General features: G+C 39.4%; 1 protein-coding gene and 1 long non-coding RNA gene across 2 annotated transcripts in view; one reads left to right on the forward strand and one right to left on the reverse strand.

Moving 5' to 3' along the window:
* LOC139145951 (uncharacterized) overlaps positions 1–15,897 on the reverse strand; it is a 49,437-nt gene that overhangs the window by 21,093 nt on the left and 12,447 nt on the right. The window lies entirely within an intron of this gene.
* On the forward strand, positions 621–9,960 carry LOC139145950 (uncharacterized). Its single transcript, XM_070717401.1, has 3 exons — positions 621–1,423; positions 2,543–3,098; positions 7,817–9,960. Exons 1-3 carry the CDS (start codon positions 735–737, stop codon positions 8,030–8,032), a joined length of 1,461 nt encoding a protein of 486 aa, XP_070573502.1. The 5' UTR covers positions 621–734; the 3' UTR covers positions 8,033–9,960.

Consider the following 15,897-nt stretch of genomic DNA (forward strand, 5'->3'; position numbering starts at 1 on the left):
CTTGTGATAAAGAATGTTGTCGGAATGAATTTCTGTATGGATAGAATTTAATGTTGTTGACAAAGTGCAACAAATTGACTTAGCATGCATAAATGGCACTACATTCCTGGTAATTGAATTTAGTGGTGGTATGGCGCGTAATGCATGCCAAAATTAACATCCGCTTTCTTACACCACTGGCCGAATTTTTCCACTAGTCATCCACATTCGGATTGGCGATTTCTGAACCCACTCACTGAATCCTTCAAGTGGTTAACGATTTCTGAACCCACTGACCGAATTCTTCATGTGGTCAGCGATTTCTGAACCCACTCACTGACATTCAAGTGGTTAGCGATTTCTGAACCCACTCACTGAATCCTTCAACTAGTCAGCGATTTCTGAACCCACTGACCGAATTCTTCATGTGGTCACCGATTTCTGAACCCACTCACTGACATTCAAGTGGTTAGCGATTTCTGAACCCACTCACTGAATCCTTCAACTAGTTAGCGATTTCTGAACCCACTGACCGAATTCTTCAAGTGGTTAGCGATTTTTGAACCAAGGCCGAATTCACCCATTCCACTAGGCACCCCAGCATACTTGATAATTTTTCTAGCATAATCCGGTCACGCAAAAAGGGACCCGTCAAATTCACTCACGGATTCTTGAGGTGACTGACCATTACGCTAGGGGGTCTTTATCACAGCTTTTGAAGATGTGACCCGGAAATGAATCTTTACTGAGCAAGCATGGCCGATTGCGACCCGTTTGTTAGAACGCAAGTTACAGCAAGTCTCAGCCGTCTATTACACGACCTTGACTCCATAGATTCATCAAATGTTGGAGTCGAAGATATAACAGTACGGTGTGAGAGCTTGGCAGTGCTGTTGTACCAACTAAACGCAGTTGGCGTGGTGAGTGAACGTGTCGTTCATCTGGTGCGAAATTCGTTGTCCGAACTTCAACAGATAGAACATGTCAACGAATCGTACCAAGCACCAGTGACGCAGGGTAAGAGAGGAAGACCCTCTTTTTTTATACCAGAAGAACAGCTTAGATATTTAGTGGGTATGGGATTCACTGCTGGTAATATTGGCGACATGTTGGGTCTGAGCGAACGAACAGTGCGTCGTAGGCTAAGCTCGTACAACATTTCTATAAGTGAAACGTTTAGCGCTCTCACGGACGACGAACTAGACGAACACGTGCGAGACATATTGCAGAACTTTCCTAATTGTGGGTACAGAAGAATGTTGGGATTTCTGAGAAATAGAAACCTTCGCATCCAGCAAGCAAGAGTGAGAGATGCTTTGTACCGAATTGATGCTCATGGTGTCCTAATGCGAGCATTGGAGATACGACGACTCCCAAGGAGGGCCTATAATGTCCGGTCTCCACTAGCACTTTGGCATATCGACGGAAACCACAAACTAATCAGGTGAGTTGTAAAGCTTTACTGTCCATGACACTTATTAACTTACATCACCAGGAATCCTCAGGTTGGGCTAGTAATCTTTTTCATCGACTAGCCAAGCTCACCCCTGATCATCACTTGAAGTTGAGTACTGTGATACTGGTGATTACACCATGACCCATGTCAGATGAGGATAAAAAAGTTGTGAAAGAAAAAGTTATCCAGAAGAGCTTTAGAACTTACATGCTCAAAACAAAAAAAATAATCATCTTTAATACATGTTGTATTGTCGTTTTGTGTTATGGGTGTGTGTTGCATGGTTAGATGAATGCAATGCATAGAGCAAAACCAATGTTGGTCATTTAGCAATAGACCATATTACAAGGTATAACCTTAGAAGGCACAATTGAAATCATTCATCAACTTTGGTCCACTCAATTGAGATATATATCCCTAATTAGAAATGTTCATTACATATGCAAATAAGGAATTGGTTGAAGTAAAACTAATTAATGACTTTCAATAATGTTAATATCATAGTTTCTTTACTATACATACCAAGTTTCGTCAATTTTAATCCAGCCGATTCAGATATATATCGCAAATTAGGAAAGTTCATTAAATATGCAAATTAGCAATTATCTTTCATGTCAATCCTCAATATCTTTCATGGCTGATACATCTTGGTGTGATCAACATTTGTAGTAAATTTCATTAGATGTATATCCGTTTTTTCCAAAAGTCATTTATTATGCAAATTGAGCAAAAAGTATGCAAGTCACACCTGCCGAAAACTAATCAGTTCTTGCCATTTGCGAACTGAATCTATGTACCAGATTTGATTCAGATCTGATAATCTTTTTTTGAGATATCGAGCACACAGACTGACAGACAGACAGGCAGACAGACACCGACAGACACAAAGACAGACATCACTGCCAAAAAAGGGTTTGAGACACTACACACACACACACGTTTTAAATTTTTCTATGTACAACTGTACAGCTAATTTGTACAGTAGTTATTAGACTAATTGGAAAATCATTGCAAAAAGAGGCCAGAAGTAAATACATGTACTCTGGAGAGTAGTTATCCATGGAAGACTGGTCACCAAATTTTAATTTAAATTGTTTCGTCTTTCAGGTGGCGATTTGTAATTCATGGTGGAATCGACGGCTATTCTAGAAAGATCACGTATTTGAAATGCAGTGTTGATAATAGAGCAGAGACAGTATTGTCACACTTCAAAAGTGCTGTCGAGTTGTATGGGCTACCATCACGAGTGAGGTCAGATAAAGGCTTAGAAAATGTTGAAGTAGCCAAATTCATGATCAACCATCCAGATAGAGGATGTGGAAGGGGAAGCCACATAACAGGCCGTAGTGTGCATAATCAACGCATCGAAAGACTCTGGCGTGATATGTACTCAGGCTGCATATATGTGTTCTATGATGTACTGTACAAGCTGGAGGATGAGGGATTGCTGGATCCAACCAATGAAGTGCATCTATTTTGTCTCCACTTTGCATACCTACCAAGGATAAATAGAGCACTAGAAGTATTTGCAGGTGGCTGGAATGCTCATGGCTTACGAACAGCGGGGCACCAGAGTCCGAACCAATTATGGATAAGTGGGCTCCTGAACATTGCTAATACTGATGGTACTGTGGGTAGAGAAGTCTTCAGTCAAACTGTAGAGGTAGGACTTTGTATTAAAACCTGCTGAGTGTCTGCTAACATTTGTTGTTTCATGTTTTGATGTATGGATGGATGGATGGATGGATATGTGTGTGTGTGTGTGTCTGTGTATGTATGTATGTGTGTATACAGTGTTCATCCCAGAGCTATTATAGAGTGGTGGCCGCCACTCAATAATTTTTGGTAAACAATAGAAACTCATTACCACGACATTTACATTTATTGTTATGCAAATTGGCCGCCACTCTATCAGAAAATCCTGGGGAGATCACTGGTATATATGTATGCTTGTATGTATATATACCGGTATATGTATGTATGTATGTATATGTGTATGTGTGTATGTATGTATGTATGTATGTATGTATATATGTATATATGTATGTATGTATGTATGTATGTATGTATGTATGTATGTATGTATGTATGTATGTATGTATCGGTTATATATATATATATATATATATATATATATATATATATATATATATATATATATATATATATATATATATATATATATATATATATATATATATATATATATATATGGATGAATGGATGGATGGATGGATGGATGGATGGATGGATGGATGTATGTATGTGTGTGTGTGTATGTATGTATGTGTGTATGTGTGTATGTATGTATGTGTGTATGTATGTATGTATGTCTGTATGTATGTATGTATGTATGTATGTATGTGTGTATGTATGTATGTGTGTATGTGTATATGTATGTATGCATGTAAATATGTATATATGTATGTCTGCATGTACCGGTATGTACCGGTATTTGTATGTATGTATGTATGTATGTATGTACATGTATGTATGTATGTATGTATGTATGTATGCATGTGTGTATATGTGTGTAAACATATATATATATGGATGAATGGATGGATGGATGGATAGATGGATGTATGTATGTATGTATGTATGTATGTATGTATGTATGCGTGTATACGGATGGATGGATGGATTGATGAATGGATGGATGGATGGATGGATGGATGGATGGATGTGTGTATGTGTGTGTGCACATGTGTGTATGTATGTATATGTGTATGTGTGTATGTATGTGTGTATGTACCCGTAGGAAACGTGCAGATCTTCATTTATCTGCAGCAGATCGGTTTCAGAGCTGTGACAGCTCAAACCAGCTTTAATGCAGATCTGCACAGAGCGTTTGGAGCTGTCATTTGTCTGCTGCAGATTCGAGTGTCTCTGGAAGACGAAATGCAGACTTGTGCAGCTCTTGGCCGATCGGTCAACAGCCGTTATGCAGCTCAAAATCGTTCGAAGTAAAACTTTGTTGACACTACAATTGTCACAGCTCTATGGCAGCTCGAAACAGTTCACTGGCAGCAAAACATGAGCCAGTCAAGGTATTATAAGGGTAGGCACCACCGTAGTTGAGTTTTCGTTTCTAGTAGAGTGAAGTTATAAGGACGGTCAGGTATTTAATGAGTTCAGTCCATTTTCAAATTAAAATTTGCGTGCGTCCGTTTTGCGATCTCGGCTCAGAAAATTGATCGAGTACGCGTGTACGTGTACATGTAGTCTATCAGCGTAATCCTATAGGCACACATATAAAAACGCCGGGAAAGCCCTGTGCATCAATGAGAAGTTGCCTTATAATTATCAACGTGTCTTCCTCAGAATCATTGTTCATTCGATGTTAAGCTGTGCTCCGTTTTACCTTTGATATTTGTAGATCCGAGCACCCGCTACTTTTGCTACTCCCCACAGGTCCGAACATCAAATCATAGACCCTTGAGAAAAACGTGTACGTTGCATGTTGTTGTTGGTTAGGCTGCATCACGCATGATGACGTCATTTATCATGTGAAAAGTTGTCCGCGATGGTCAGATTCGCTAAATGACCCAGGTCACGCAGGTCAAAGTGTTAGCGGCAAGATACATCGACCGTTAATCTACACGTATTGAATTAGCTTCAGGGTTACTCTGTCATGTTTCTTTGCTAAACTTTGGATGAAATTTCGCCGAAAACGGTATCCAAACATTGATAAAATGGTAGCAAATTGAACGAGTATACTTGACGACATATTCAACGTACCAATAGGTCTCGCCGTCAGGAGAAATGAGGTCAAACCATGGATATATTGCCTGCAATTGCAAACGGCATTGCAAACCGCATACCGATCCCAATGATACTATAGGTAAGTTACTTTGACATATCTCCTTCATATGCGTTTTTTATTTGTACAGACTTTTCTGAAGATTACATTCGGTATATCGAGGATATGTAGTTGCTTCAAAGTTCAAGCCAGGCATCAGTAAAACTGCCGATTTGCGATTGTACGGTTCAAGAAGACAGGGTGCTGAAATAATATACACAGTCAATCCAACACAATTGTCATCAATAAAATTGCCGATTTTCGATCACCATGTAATCAGTGTTTCATCTAGGCTTTTGATCTGCTTCATGAAAATGCTGTTGAAACATATACTACGCGTAAATTTTCCGTACGCTGATTTTGCATATGAAAGCCTGCCAGTTGAGAGTTACGTGTACGTTCACAAAGTTCATTGACCTAGCCCGATACGGTTTCTGTGTCACATTATCTCTGTACGATTGAGAAAAGGAGACAAACTGAAGTTTTTATGCATTGTATGGATGTCCATAACACTCTGAAAATAATTCTGATAGCAAAATCGACACGAACAATCGGACTTTATTGTCACAGAAACGTGTTCAGTGCAGACGGCATGCAATGAAAGTCACAAGCAAACTGTGGTGTCAATGGCCCACACAATGGGTCCTGTTTTTGAATTCAGTGAACAGACAAACTTATTTTTGGGGCAAATAAACCCTTACAAGTTACAAGTTAAGTTCCCCAAAATTTTAAAATCCCCTCGAAAATTCCAGTGGAAGGGGACCAATCCCCCCACCCTGGTGTAGTATCCTAGATGAAACACTGTGTACCGGTAATATGGTTCAGTTTTGCCAGCCTGCAGCCTTGCTTCACTTTCTTTTTCATCGACAGGCCTTAATTGGCTTATTGATAAGTTCGCTAATGTATATTCTCACTGGATTTTAAAAGCTACGTGAACCTTTTGTCTGCACTTAAGCACTGTAAATCATATATTTTCACATTTCAGTAACTTGTGTTTCTCATTCTTCTATCATTTCAGAATTCATCTGTGACTGGTACTAAGGCTTCACGTTGAAGGAAAACTTCACAGTTTTACACTATAAAAGTATCAAAAACGCGAGCGATTAAATTTAGAGCGTAGCCCTACATGTAGCATTGTGTCGTTTCAGCATGGAAATCCTTGGTTTGAGTGAGTAAACAGAATTTGTAAACATGTTTGCTGCGAAGTGATTTTACATAAAGTAACACTTTTATTTCCCATGGTCCATCTGGGTGAATTGTATCTATTTAAATTACACCCTCGCGATTCTTCTTTCTCATTAAATGCCAAAACAAATGTGTATTGCTTGATATATAGTTTGATGTCCTTTCCATATAGAGGATCTCAATTTCATTACTACTACCGGTATTTGTTCAAAGCTTCCTATATTTATTCTATACATCAGAATAACTTTTGTTGGAATTGATAAGTACTGGAAATATTTGAATAAACTACAAGAACTTTGATCTATTTTACAATGCTGAGATTAACTCTTCACAATTTCTCAGAAGAAGTTTGATTCATCAAACAATGCTGAGGTAAACATCTCACAATATCTCCAACGTCAGTTGTTCCTGACAGTAAACTTGGACTAGTTTGTACTTGTTTTGATATAACATTATGCTTGCTCAGTCATGAAGGTTTTAGACTTTTTTCCTTTGTTGTATTCAGTGTAATTTTTCCCGTAACCTTTAGTAATAAATGAGTGTTTCTTCATCCTACAACAGGTGTTATCTTTTTTTACTCACATGTGAGCTAGTTCACTGGTATGGTAACTTTGATGAGGTGTGTCACATTTATCTAACAGGGTGACGAGGATCTCCAGCTGCTTGTGTTGTATTGTTGTGAGCCATTGAAGTGAGCATGACATGAGGTAGAAATAAAATATTTTTGTGTGTACAAATAAAATATGACCCATTACATGCAGTATGATAATGTCGAATGAGCAATGTCCATTTTGAGCTGTTATATGTCTTCAAGTGGTCTAATATGAGCTGCTGTATGTCTGCAGGTCAAAAGTCATGGGCTGAAAGTTGTCTGCAATGAGCTGTGGCATGTCTGCAGGTCAAAAGTCATGGGCTGAAAGTTGTCTGCTATGAGCTGCTGTATGTCTGCAGGTCAAAAGTCACGGGCTGCATTTGAGCTGTCATGTGTATGTCATTGATCTGCATACCATGCCCCATGAGCTGCAATTTGCAGCTCAAAGCTAATTATATATGCACAAAATCAGACCATTTGCAGATATCTGCAAGTGATCTGCTACAGCCGAGCTGCGAAGATCTGCAACAGCCATCTGGCAGGTCTGCAGGTTTGGTAAGGGCATGTATGTATACCGGTATATGTATTCTGTTATGTGTCCTGTATGTAGTATGTATGTCTGTATGTATGTATGTATGTCTGTATGTATGTATGTATGTATGTATGTATGTATGTATGTATGTATATGTATGTATGTATGTATGTATGGATGGATGGATGGATGGATGGATGGATGTGCATGTTTTACTTTTATAAACCATTGGGCGTAAGTATTTAACCGTCATTTTTTTTTCATGTCTAGGATATTGAGTATTATGGTGTGGACTGGGACAGCCCAATGCCCTCTCTAAGAGATGAATCAGATGAGGTGGTTGTACCTGACACAACTCTACAACTGACAGAAGAACAGTTGGGGGATCTTTGTATGTTAGTAGACCCACTTGCAGAGTCAGAGTGCCATGGAGTCGACATATATTTAGAGGCACTTGATGTTGTCAGATCTCTTTTGAGAGAATGACAAGAGCACAGAATATGGTCTGAGAAATTATGAACTTGTGACTTGCTAGTCCCAAGGGCACCGTCCGGGGGGACTTATAGGTTTGTCATGTCCGTGCGTGCGTGCATGCGTCCGTCCGTCCGTATGTCCGTCCATTCATGCAGATATCTCAGAGATGCCTGTAACTTAAAGGTCTGGTGAAATGCCCATGTTGCAAAATCACAGAAATACAGTTGATGGTCTAGAAAACAGTTACATTCATTCTTTTTTTGTTTAGCGCACGTGATTATGAAATATGGCAAAAAGGAAAATGCAATGTGGGCGTGTCCGCCGAGCCTCTCCAGTTTACTTTTTTCGGCTTTCCGAAGTTTGCCCGACGCCGTATCTCATAACGGCAAGTAAAGTACTTCACAGCTCTGTAAGCTCCCCAAGGGGGGCAACTTTTAGGTTTTCCGCTTACATGATCAGGACAGTGTCCTCCTTCAATTTCACTATGGGAAGACGTTGTTCTTTTGGTGGCTGTGACAGCGGCAAGAACGTAACGGCTCAACTGTAAACTTTTTCAAGTTCCCGTCAAATGTTGAGTGTTTGAACCATGTGCTTGTCTCTTCTGGTTCGTACTATCGTCCACGGTCCCTGGGCTGAGCCTGCCTCACTACACGCTGCACAGTTGGGACCGCGATGCAAATAAACTGCATGAACACCAACACTGAACGTTGTGACTGCCATTAAAACAAACAACAACACGGAACGTAGAGATCGCGATACAAATCCCCGGTACAAATCATGGAGCACAGTCCCTCTTGACTGTGCGCATGGAGGCCATTAAAATGAAGAACAATAGGGAATACCGGGCCACGAGGACCGCAATGCAAATCGACTGCAACATGGATTAAAATGCACAACACGGAACAGCCAGACCGCAATGCAAATCAACTGCAACACCGAACCTTGTGGCCTCGATTAAAATTCGTATGTATGCTATGTAGGCCTATGGCAAAAGTTTCAATTCTCGCAAGCGGGCGTTCCTATGCCTGCTGTACAGTAGACAAAGTGTACGTTAAATTTGTCACTAGGGCTCGATTGTCCAAGTTTCAATTCTTGCGAGAACCATTTATGCATGCTGTGGACTAGACTAAATAACGTCAAATCTCTCGCGAGACTTGGCTCGATTGCAATTACGTAAGACGGAAAGAACGCAATAATATGGAAGTTGATACAGTTTTGCGAATCGCCGAGAGAGAAGCACAGATCAACAAAAGACTAAAAACAGCCACGTTTTTTCTTTATATTTTGCCATATCTTTTAAACAAAAATCACTTTCGCCACTGTGGCGAATTAGGATCAATTTTTTTTTGCCACTTGGGATTTTGATTCGCATTGACCAACGTGGCAAATGGGCAACGCGAACACCGGTGTTTTGTTAGCGGATACCGCGCCGCTCCCGGGCAGAGATAAGGCAGCGTGGGACCGCTATTCGATGTAAATGAACATACGTGTGACGTCACAGATGGCCAACCTTGACTCCCGCTGAGGGCGTGACCTGGGTGTCGCAAAATGACCCGATGAAAGCCGCGCATAGAAATATCAAAAAAATTAACACTTGGGCGTACTTTTTGGTTGCAATTCTGTTGTGAGTGTAATAGTATTGCCCCCTTGGAAGATATTCAGTCTCAAGAATGAGACCATTTCACCAGACCTTTAAGAATGTAATGCCAGGAAAGAAAATGAAATGAACTGAAAATGCCCACGTGTTTCATTATATATTGCAGTTATATGCAAACTGAACCCTTGCCACATTTCTGCAACTTCATTGAAAGTGTTATGATCAACATAACGAATAATATTCACCACAGATTAATTCTAAATCCAAATATATATCCCCAATCAGGAAAGTTCATTAAAATATGCAAATAAGGAATTGATTGAAATGTTCTCATTAAATATGCAAATTAGGAATAGGCTGAAGTAAAAATGTTAAATGACTTTTAATAATCTCGTATCATAGTATCTTTAATGTACAAAACAATTTGTCAGCTTTGGTCTGGTCAAGACAGGTAAATATCCTTAATTAGGAAAGTTCATTAAATTTGCAAATAAGGTATTGGCTAAAGTAAACCAGATATGAACTGAAAATGCTCACGTGTTTCATTATATATTGCATTTATGTGCAAGTTTGAACCTTTGCTACATGCTTTGCTACATTTAAAGAGTTATGATCAACACAATGAATTTCACCACAGATCAAATCTAAAGGTCATTAAGTATTCAAATATGTAATTAGCTGAAATAAAAATAATTAATTTCTTTGAGTACTGTCATTGTATCACATATAGCATGTGTAATTACCTTTGGTCAAGTCCTTCAAGCTCTATATGCCAAACCGTGAAAGCTTGTTAGCTATTTATGCAAATTATGAATTAGCTGACATGAAAATGCAAAATGACTTTCAATACTGTTATAACCTGGTATAATGATCAATGTACACAGCATGTTTCGCCAAATTTTATCAAGTAAATGCCAGTATATATCCCTAATTTGGAAGGTTCATTAAATATGCATATTGGGAATTGGCTGAAAAAAATGTCAAATGACTTTCAATAATCTTGTATCATAGTATCTTTAATGTACATAGCAAGTTTTGCCAACTTTGGTCAAGTCAAAACAGATAAATATCGCTAATAAATGCGGGATATCGGACCGCAGGCGGGCGAAGATTGCATTATAAGCGCGCCAACCCAAACTCACTGCATGGACATCACATTTACGAAATCGAAGTCCAAAGTCAACTACGTCATTGTTAGAATAAGAGAGGTTTTCCATCACACGGGAGCATACCACCACAAATTTTGCACAGATGGCGTTGCACTGGCATTGAAAAAGGGTGCATGGGAGCATGGGAACGCGGGCAGTTTCCCTCGCTATGGGTAGGAAATGCATTGAGCAAGACACACTTCCGGGTTCGCAAAAAAACGAGGATCCCATTTACGGGGCGCTCAAATATAACTATTTGCTGTGATACATAGCAGAGGCGTATATGTTTGTGATGCTGAGAATAACATCAGTAAATAAATGACGGGTTTTAAAAGTTGACGTTTTTTGCGATGAAACAGACTTCTGAAGGTAGCTCGCTTGGGGAACACGTCATCCCGGCCGCTGTCCGCTTTGACCCCAGTAATTCACACTGGTTTTGGTCGGCCCCAGGTACCCAAGTCACTTCGACCCGTCACACTTTTGCCTACATGTCCACGGAGACGATTCAACATATTCCACAACAAAGCCAAGACAAAAATTGAAAATATCAATAAAATGGCTTCACAAAGGCTGAAATACACGATACTCGATGAAGTATGAAGTTTATGAAATGAAATCAAAATTGACAACACAAGTGTTTGTCTCGGGTAATACCACTTGAGGTTGAACTATTCTACAGACTGTTTTTTCCATACAGTGCAGTATTTGTCAGTGACAAATTAATCTTTGCAATACATTTTTTGCGATGAGCTGGAATTTGATTAATATCGAGTTAATGTACATAAATATTCCGTTATTTACTGGGACACGTTTATTTTCTCGATCCGCTATCTGCGGACTACGTGCTGAAGTACATTGACTGTTCATGTCAACGATCGTTTCTCCCTCTGCAGAGTTTCTGTATCCCGTTCAACAATGCTGTACCTCGATCACACGATAGTGACGCTATGTAGCTGTGCAGTATTGAATCATAAAATGGCCACCTCGTCTAACAGTAACACGTATTGTCGGGATTATCGTACGGAAAAAAGACTGCAAAAGTAAGACTTATGAATCTTCATCAGAATTGAACACATCATGATTGTACACGAGTATCAACCGTGAATGCACGTTGAGCTCGGCAGTTACACAAGCATGGTACGCTACATGCGTAGCCTACGAGTATGGCGACAGTGTCCGGCTTTGGCTACGCCGGGGGCTACGCCGCCTGCCGGAGGTGGGAGGCGGCGTAGCCAAAGCCGGACACTCTCGCCATACTCGTAGGGCTAGCTACATGCACTGCCGCGATGCCGATCGTATGCATTCCAAGGCCTATCCCGGAATTTGTTTCACAAACAACCTCAAAGGAGAGCAAACATACTTCTATGGACAATGACGAATACGTTTCTTGGCGAAGCAAAATCAAAACAGTGCAGAAGTACATGAAGTAGGTCATGGCCTTGGACTCTGTGCACGAACCTGATTGGACACTTCAATACCTTTGACCCAAAGAATATTATTCATCAGCACTTCCATGCCATGAGGCTAGGTAGAGAACGTATTAGCCCTGCGTACGATGCTGTGTGTTCCGCTACAGCTAATAATAGCCCCGCTCACCACAGCCCTGCAAAGACCCGTACGTAGAGTTGGTGACTTCAAATCCATTTTTGGACTTGACGTAAAAAGCCAAATTACTGCCGAAATTCAGCGTTCTTGGGCCCAAGTCGTATCCCTGCCTACCTCAGCTACTCGATCGCTTCCAAAAATGCCAGTCTTTTATTCTTTTTTCGTAAATAACCGTCGATGTCGGCAACTCTCTCGCTAGCCCTGCGTACGTACGCAGTGTACGCTGTGTGTTAGGAACGCACACAGGGAATGCACAGCGTACACTGCGTACGTACGCAGGGCTAGCGAGAGAGTTGCCGACATCGACGGTTATTTACGAAAAAAGAATAAAAGACTGGCATTTTTGGAAGCGATCGAGTAGCTGAGGTAGGCAGGGATATGACTTGGGCCCAAGAACGCTGAATTTCGGCAGTAATTTGGCTTTTTACGTCAAGTCCAAAAATGGATTTGAAGTCACCAACTCTACGTACGGGCCTTTGCAGGGCTGTGGTGAGCGGGGCTATTAGCTGTAGCGGAACACACAGCATCGTACGCAGGGCTAAGAACGTATGTACTCATTTCTGGCGATCGAGCAGCGAGGGAAACAATCAATTACCAAGGATAAAGCTAATTTGCTAAACGATATTTTATCTTGAATAGTGAGTTGAATGAGTAATAAAATATCATATTTTTAATGTTCAATACGAGGTTGAAACACGGAGGGACCGTGGTTGAAACCAGAGCTATCCAGCTGCAGCTGTAGCCAACCTGGACAAGCACATTTCACAGCGCCCTCAAACAGTCGATTGTTTTCACTTGTCATACGCGGCGTAACAGAAAAATTAAAACTTTCATAACTTCATTAATATCCAAGCCACGCCCACCAAACCTTTTCAGTTCTAGCCATTTGAATTCTGAAGATGTCTACCAAATTTGACTGAAATACGTTCAGCCGTTTTGAGAAAATGGACCAACAGACAGACAGACAGACAGACAGACAGACATCGCTGCGACATATGCCCACGTGTTCACACGTGGGCAAAAAATGAAACAAATGGTTCTCAGAATTGTCCCTTCAATTTTACCTGATGGCTACAAGGATAACCCTTTAAGGCATGACTTTCTTGGGACTTGCCAATTTTTACGAAAATGATTGGATTATTATTATAATTTGATTATTAGTCCTGAACAGGGTCTGTAGGTTTCTGTCAGGCTGTCTGTGTGCGTCTGTTATCTCTGCATTTGTGTGACTCTAGCTGAAATTTCTGCAACCTCTGGCACTGTCTAGGTATTCTGGCTAGGTCAGCTCTGCCTGTAAAGACATGTAAGTTAATGCAGAAATTTTACCCGGGGTCATACAAAACTCGCAGAGACAAACACATGCATGCAGACAGCCATACAGATACAGGCAGTCCCTGTTCAGGACTAATCAAGAACTAAAATACTTACCGTAGATTACAAGTTTGGCAATTCCAAAGGAAGTCATGCTTATAAGGAATAACTGGGTGAAGTCATTAGTTGTTCCATGTTTGTCAGAAATCATAGAATTTATTAGATGTGAGTAGTGTATAAAATGCAAGATATTCATGGAGTGATGGGCAATGAAAATTACTTTAATAAAATAACCATCATCCAGGCTTGACACGCACTTTGAAGGAAAACTGCATGTTATTGTATGTATCAAAGTGACGGTTACACTTAAAATACAAGAATGTATTCTGGCATTGCCATGGCAACAGGATATTTTTTGCGTGACATTCATCCAGGGCAATTTGCATTCCAATCCACAGTTAAAATATCAAACACTACTTTGAATGATATTCTAATAAAGAAAACACGTAATTGTTTTAATGATATTGTTGATTTGGAAATTCAGCAGTTGCCATGGTTACTGCAGCGTAATTTTTAGCTCACATTTGGTTTACCAATGTGAGGTTATTATTCATTAGCCCAAACTCAATAGCATATGTTCTGTGTACCAATGACAAATTTTTAAAAGGTTTCAGTTGGTATTATCAACATGTAAGAATAGACAAACATGCAATTATTGGGGTTTTTTATTGCCAAGAACTCATTACCATGGAAACAGGTGAATTTTGAAAAAAAAATGGTACCATACAGAAGAACTTATCAAAGTCTCTATCTGTCCAAATTTCAAGCCATTTGCTTCTGTCAATGCAGAGATATTTTAATTTTTATGTAGAAATTCCTTCATAATAGGTGTTAATTGTGGCCATTTCTAAAGCAGTGCTATGGTGCTCTCTTATCAAATCAATCGATCAAATCTAGGAAACATTTCTTCTTCTAATTTCCATGATTATAGTCCGATTTTAATGAAAGAACAAGATTTCTGCTAGTTACAGTACTACCAATCTTGATGTAATTGTATCACACCGAAAATCCCAATGAGCAGTATCGTTTAAATTAATTGCCAATTTGCATTTACGTGATGGATTGTTGAATTGTTGTTTTTAGGGTGAATGTCTAGAAGCACTGCATCAAACTTTATGAAATATGGTACCAGCGATAATCTGTCAGTGTTAATTAAGATAAGATGCAAAAATGTTTGGCAACATCCTGTCGATTAATTACTAATTGACTTATTTAATGACCTTTTGTAATTAGGATGGCGACCTACATTGGTTTTATGTTTTCACCTCCATAGAACTTGATCATTGTTGGCCATTTAGCCCCATCTGTATCGCAGTATTTTTGATCACAGGCCTAATTAATGAACAGGACTCTATTATCTCTGAGGACTTGTAATTAAAGTATCCATTAACAAGTGGGGACTGTGTTATCAATGTCAATGACCTATTTCATATACCTGGAAATATAGTGGTACATGTATACGTTGAAAATAATTTTAAACCTGAATATATTTGTCAAGAAAGGCTTTAGTCAGCAGTTTTGAAATACCAAATGGTGTGAATGTTATGCTAATAAGACTCAATGCTATAAAAAGGGGAGAACCCTGTGCCATGACCAATTTCTATGGAACTTTACAGAAAACAAATGCCAGACACATTTATTTTCCATTTTTGGTAAGTTTTGGTCACATTATATTTGGATAAATGGTGATCACAAAGCGGCAGCTGTAATGTGTAACTGTTATACATGTAAAAGTAAATCACAACAAAGTAATTTTTAGAAAAAAACCAAAAAAAACCCACGCTTTTGTTTAAACTTTTATTAGTAAACATAGAACCTTTAACAAGTTAAACACCAAGCTGTAAACTTTTTTTATGTGAAAACAGGGTAACATTTCAATGCTACCATTTTCTGAAATAACTCTTCAATTAAACTCTTTGAAAGCAGATCATGTAAAAATAGTCTGCATGCCAGTAAAACAATACGTATTCACTTTATGGCCAAAGATTGCTTTATTGCTGGCTGGCTGTGATGAGAAGTAATCTTTTATCACTGTTTAACACTGCTATTATTTTTTTTTAAACAGCCCAGCTCTATTAGAATATCATCACAGGCACAGATTTTTCCTACTAGTGGCCAGTAGTGTGCTTATCATGAAAATGGCATAGATGTACCTA

The sequence above is a fragment of the Ptychodera flava genome, chromosome 12 (assembly GCF_041260155.1).
Source record: "Ptychodera flava strain L36383 chromosome 12, AS_Pfla_20210202, whole genome shotgun sequence".
NCBI lineage: Eukaryota > Metazoa > Hemichordata > Enteropneusta > Ptychoderidae > Ptychodera > Ptychodera flava.

Excerpts from the sequence above, each read along its gene's own strand:
- LOC139145950 (XM_070717401.1), top strand. The coding sequence starts at position 735 with ATGGCCGATTGCGACCCGTTTGTTAGAACGCAAGTTACAGCAAGTCTC. Across the intron at positions 1,424-2,542 it reads GGAAACCACAAACTAATCAG|GTGGCGATTTGTAATTCATG; the intron begins GTGAGTTGTAAA and ends TTCGTCTTTCAG. Across the intron at positions 3,099-7,816 it reads TCTTCAGTCAAACTGTAGAG|GATATTGAGTATTATGGTGT; the intron begins GTAGGACTTTGT and ends TTTCATGTCTAG.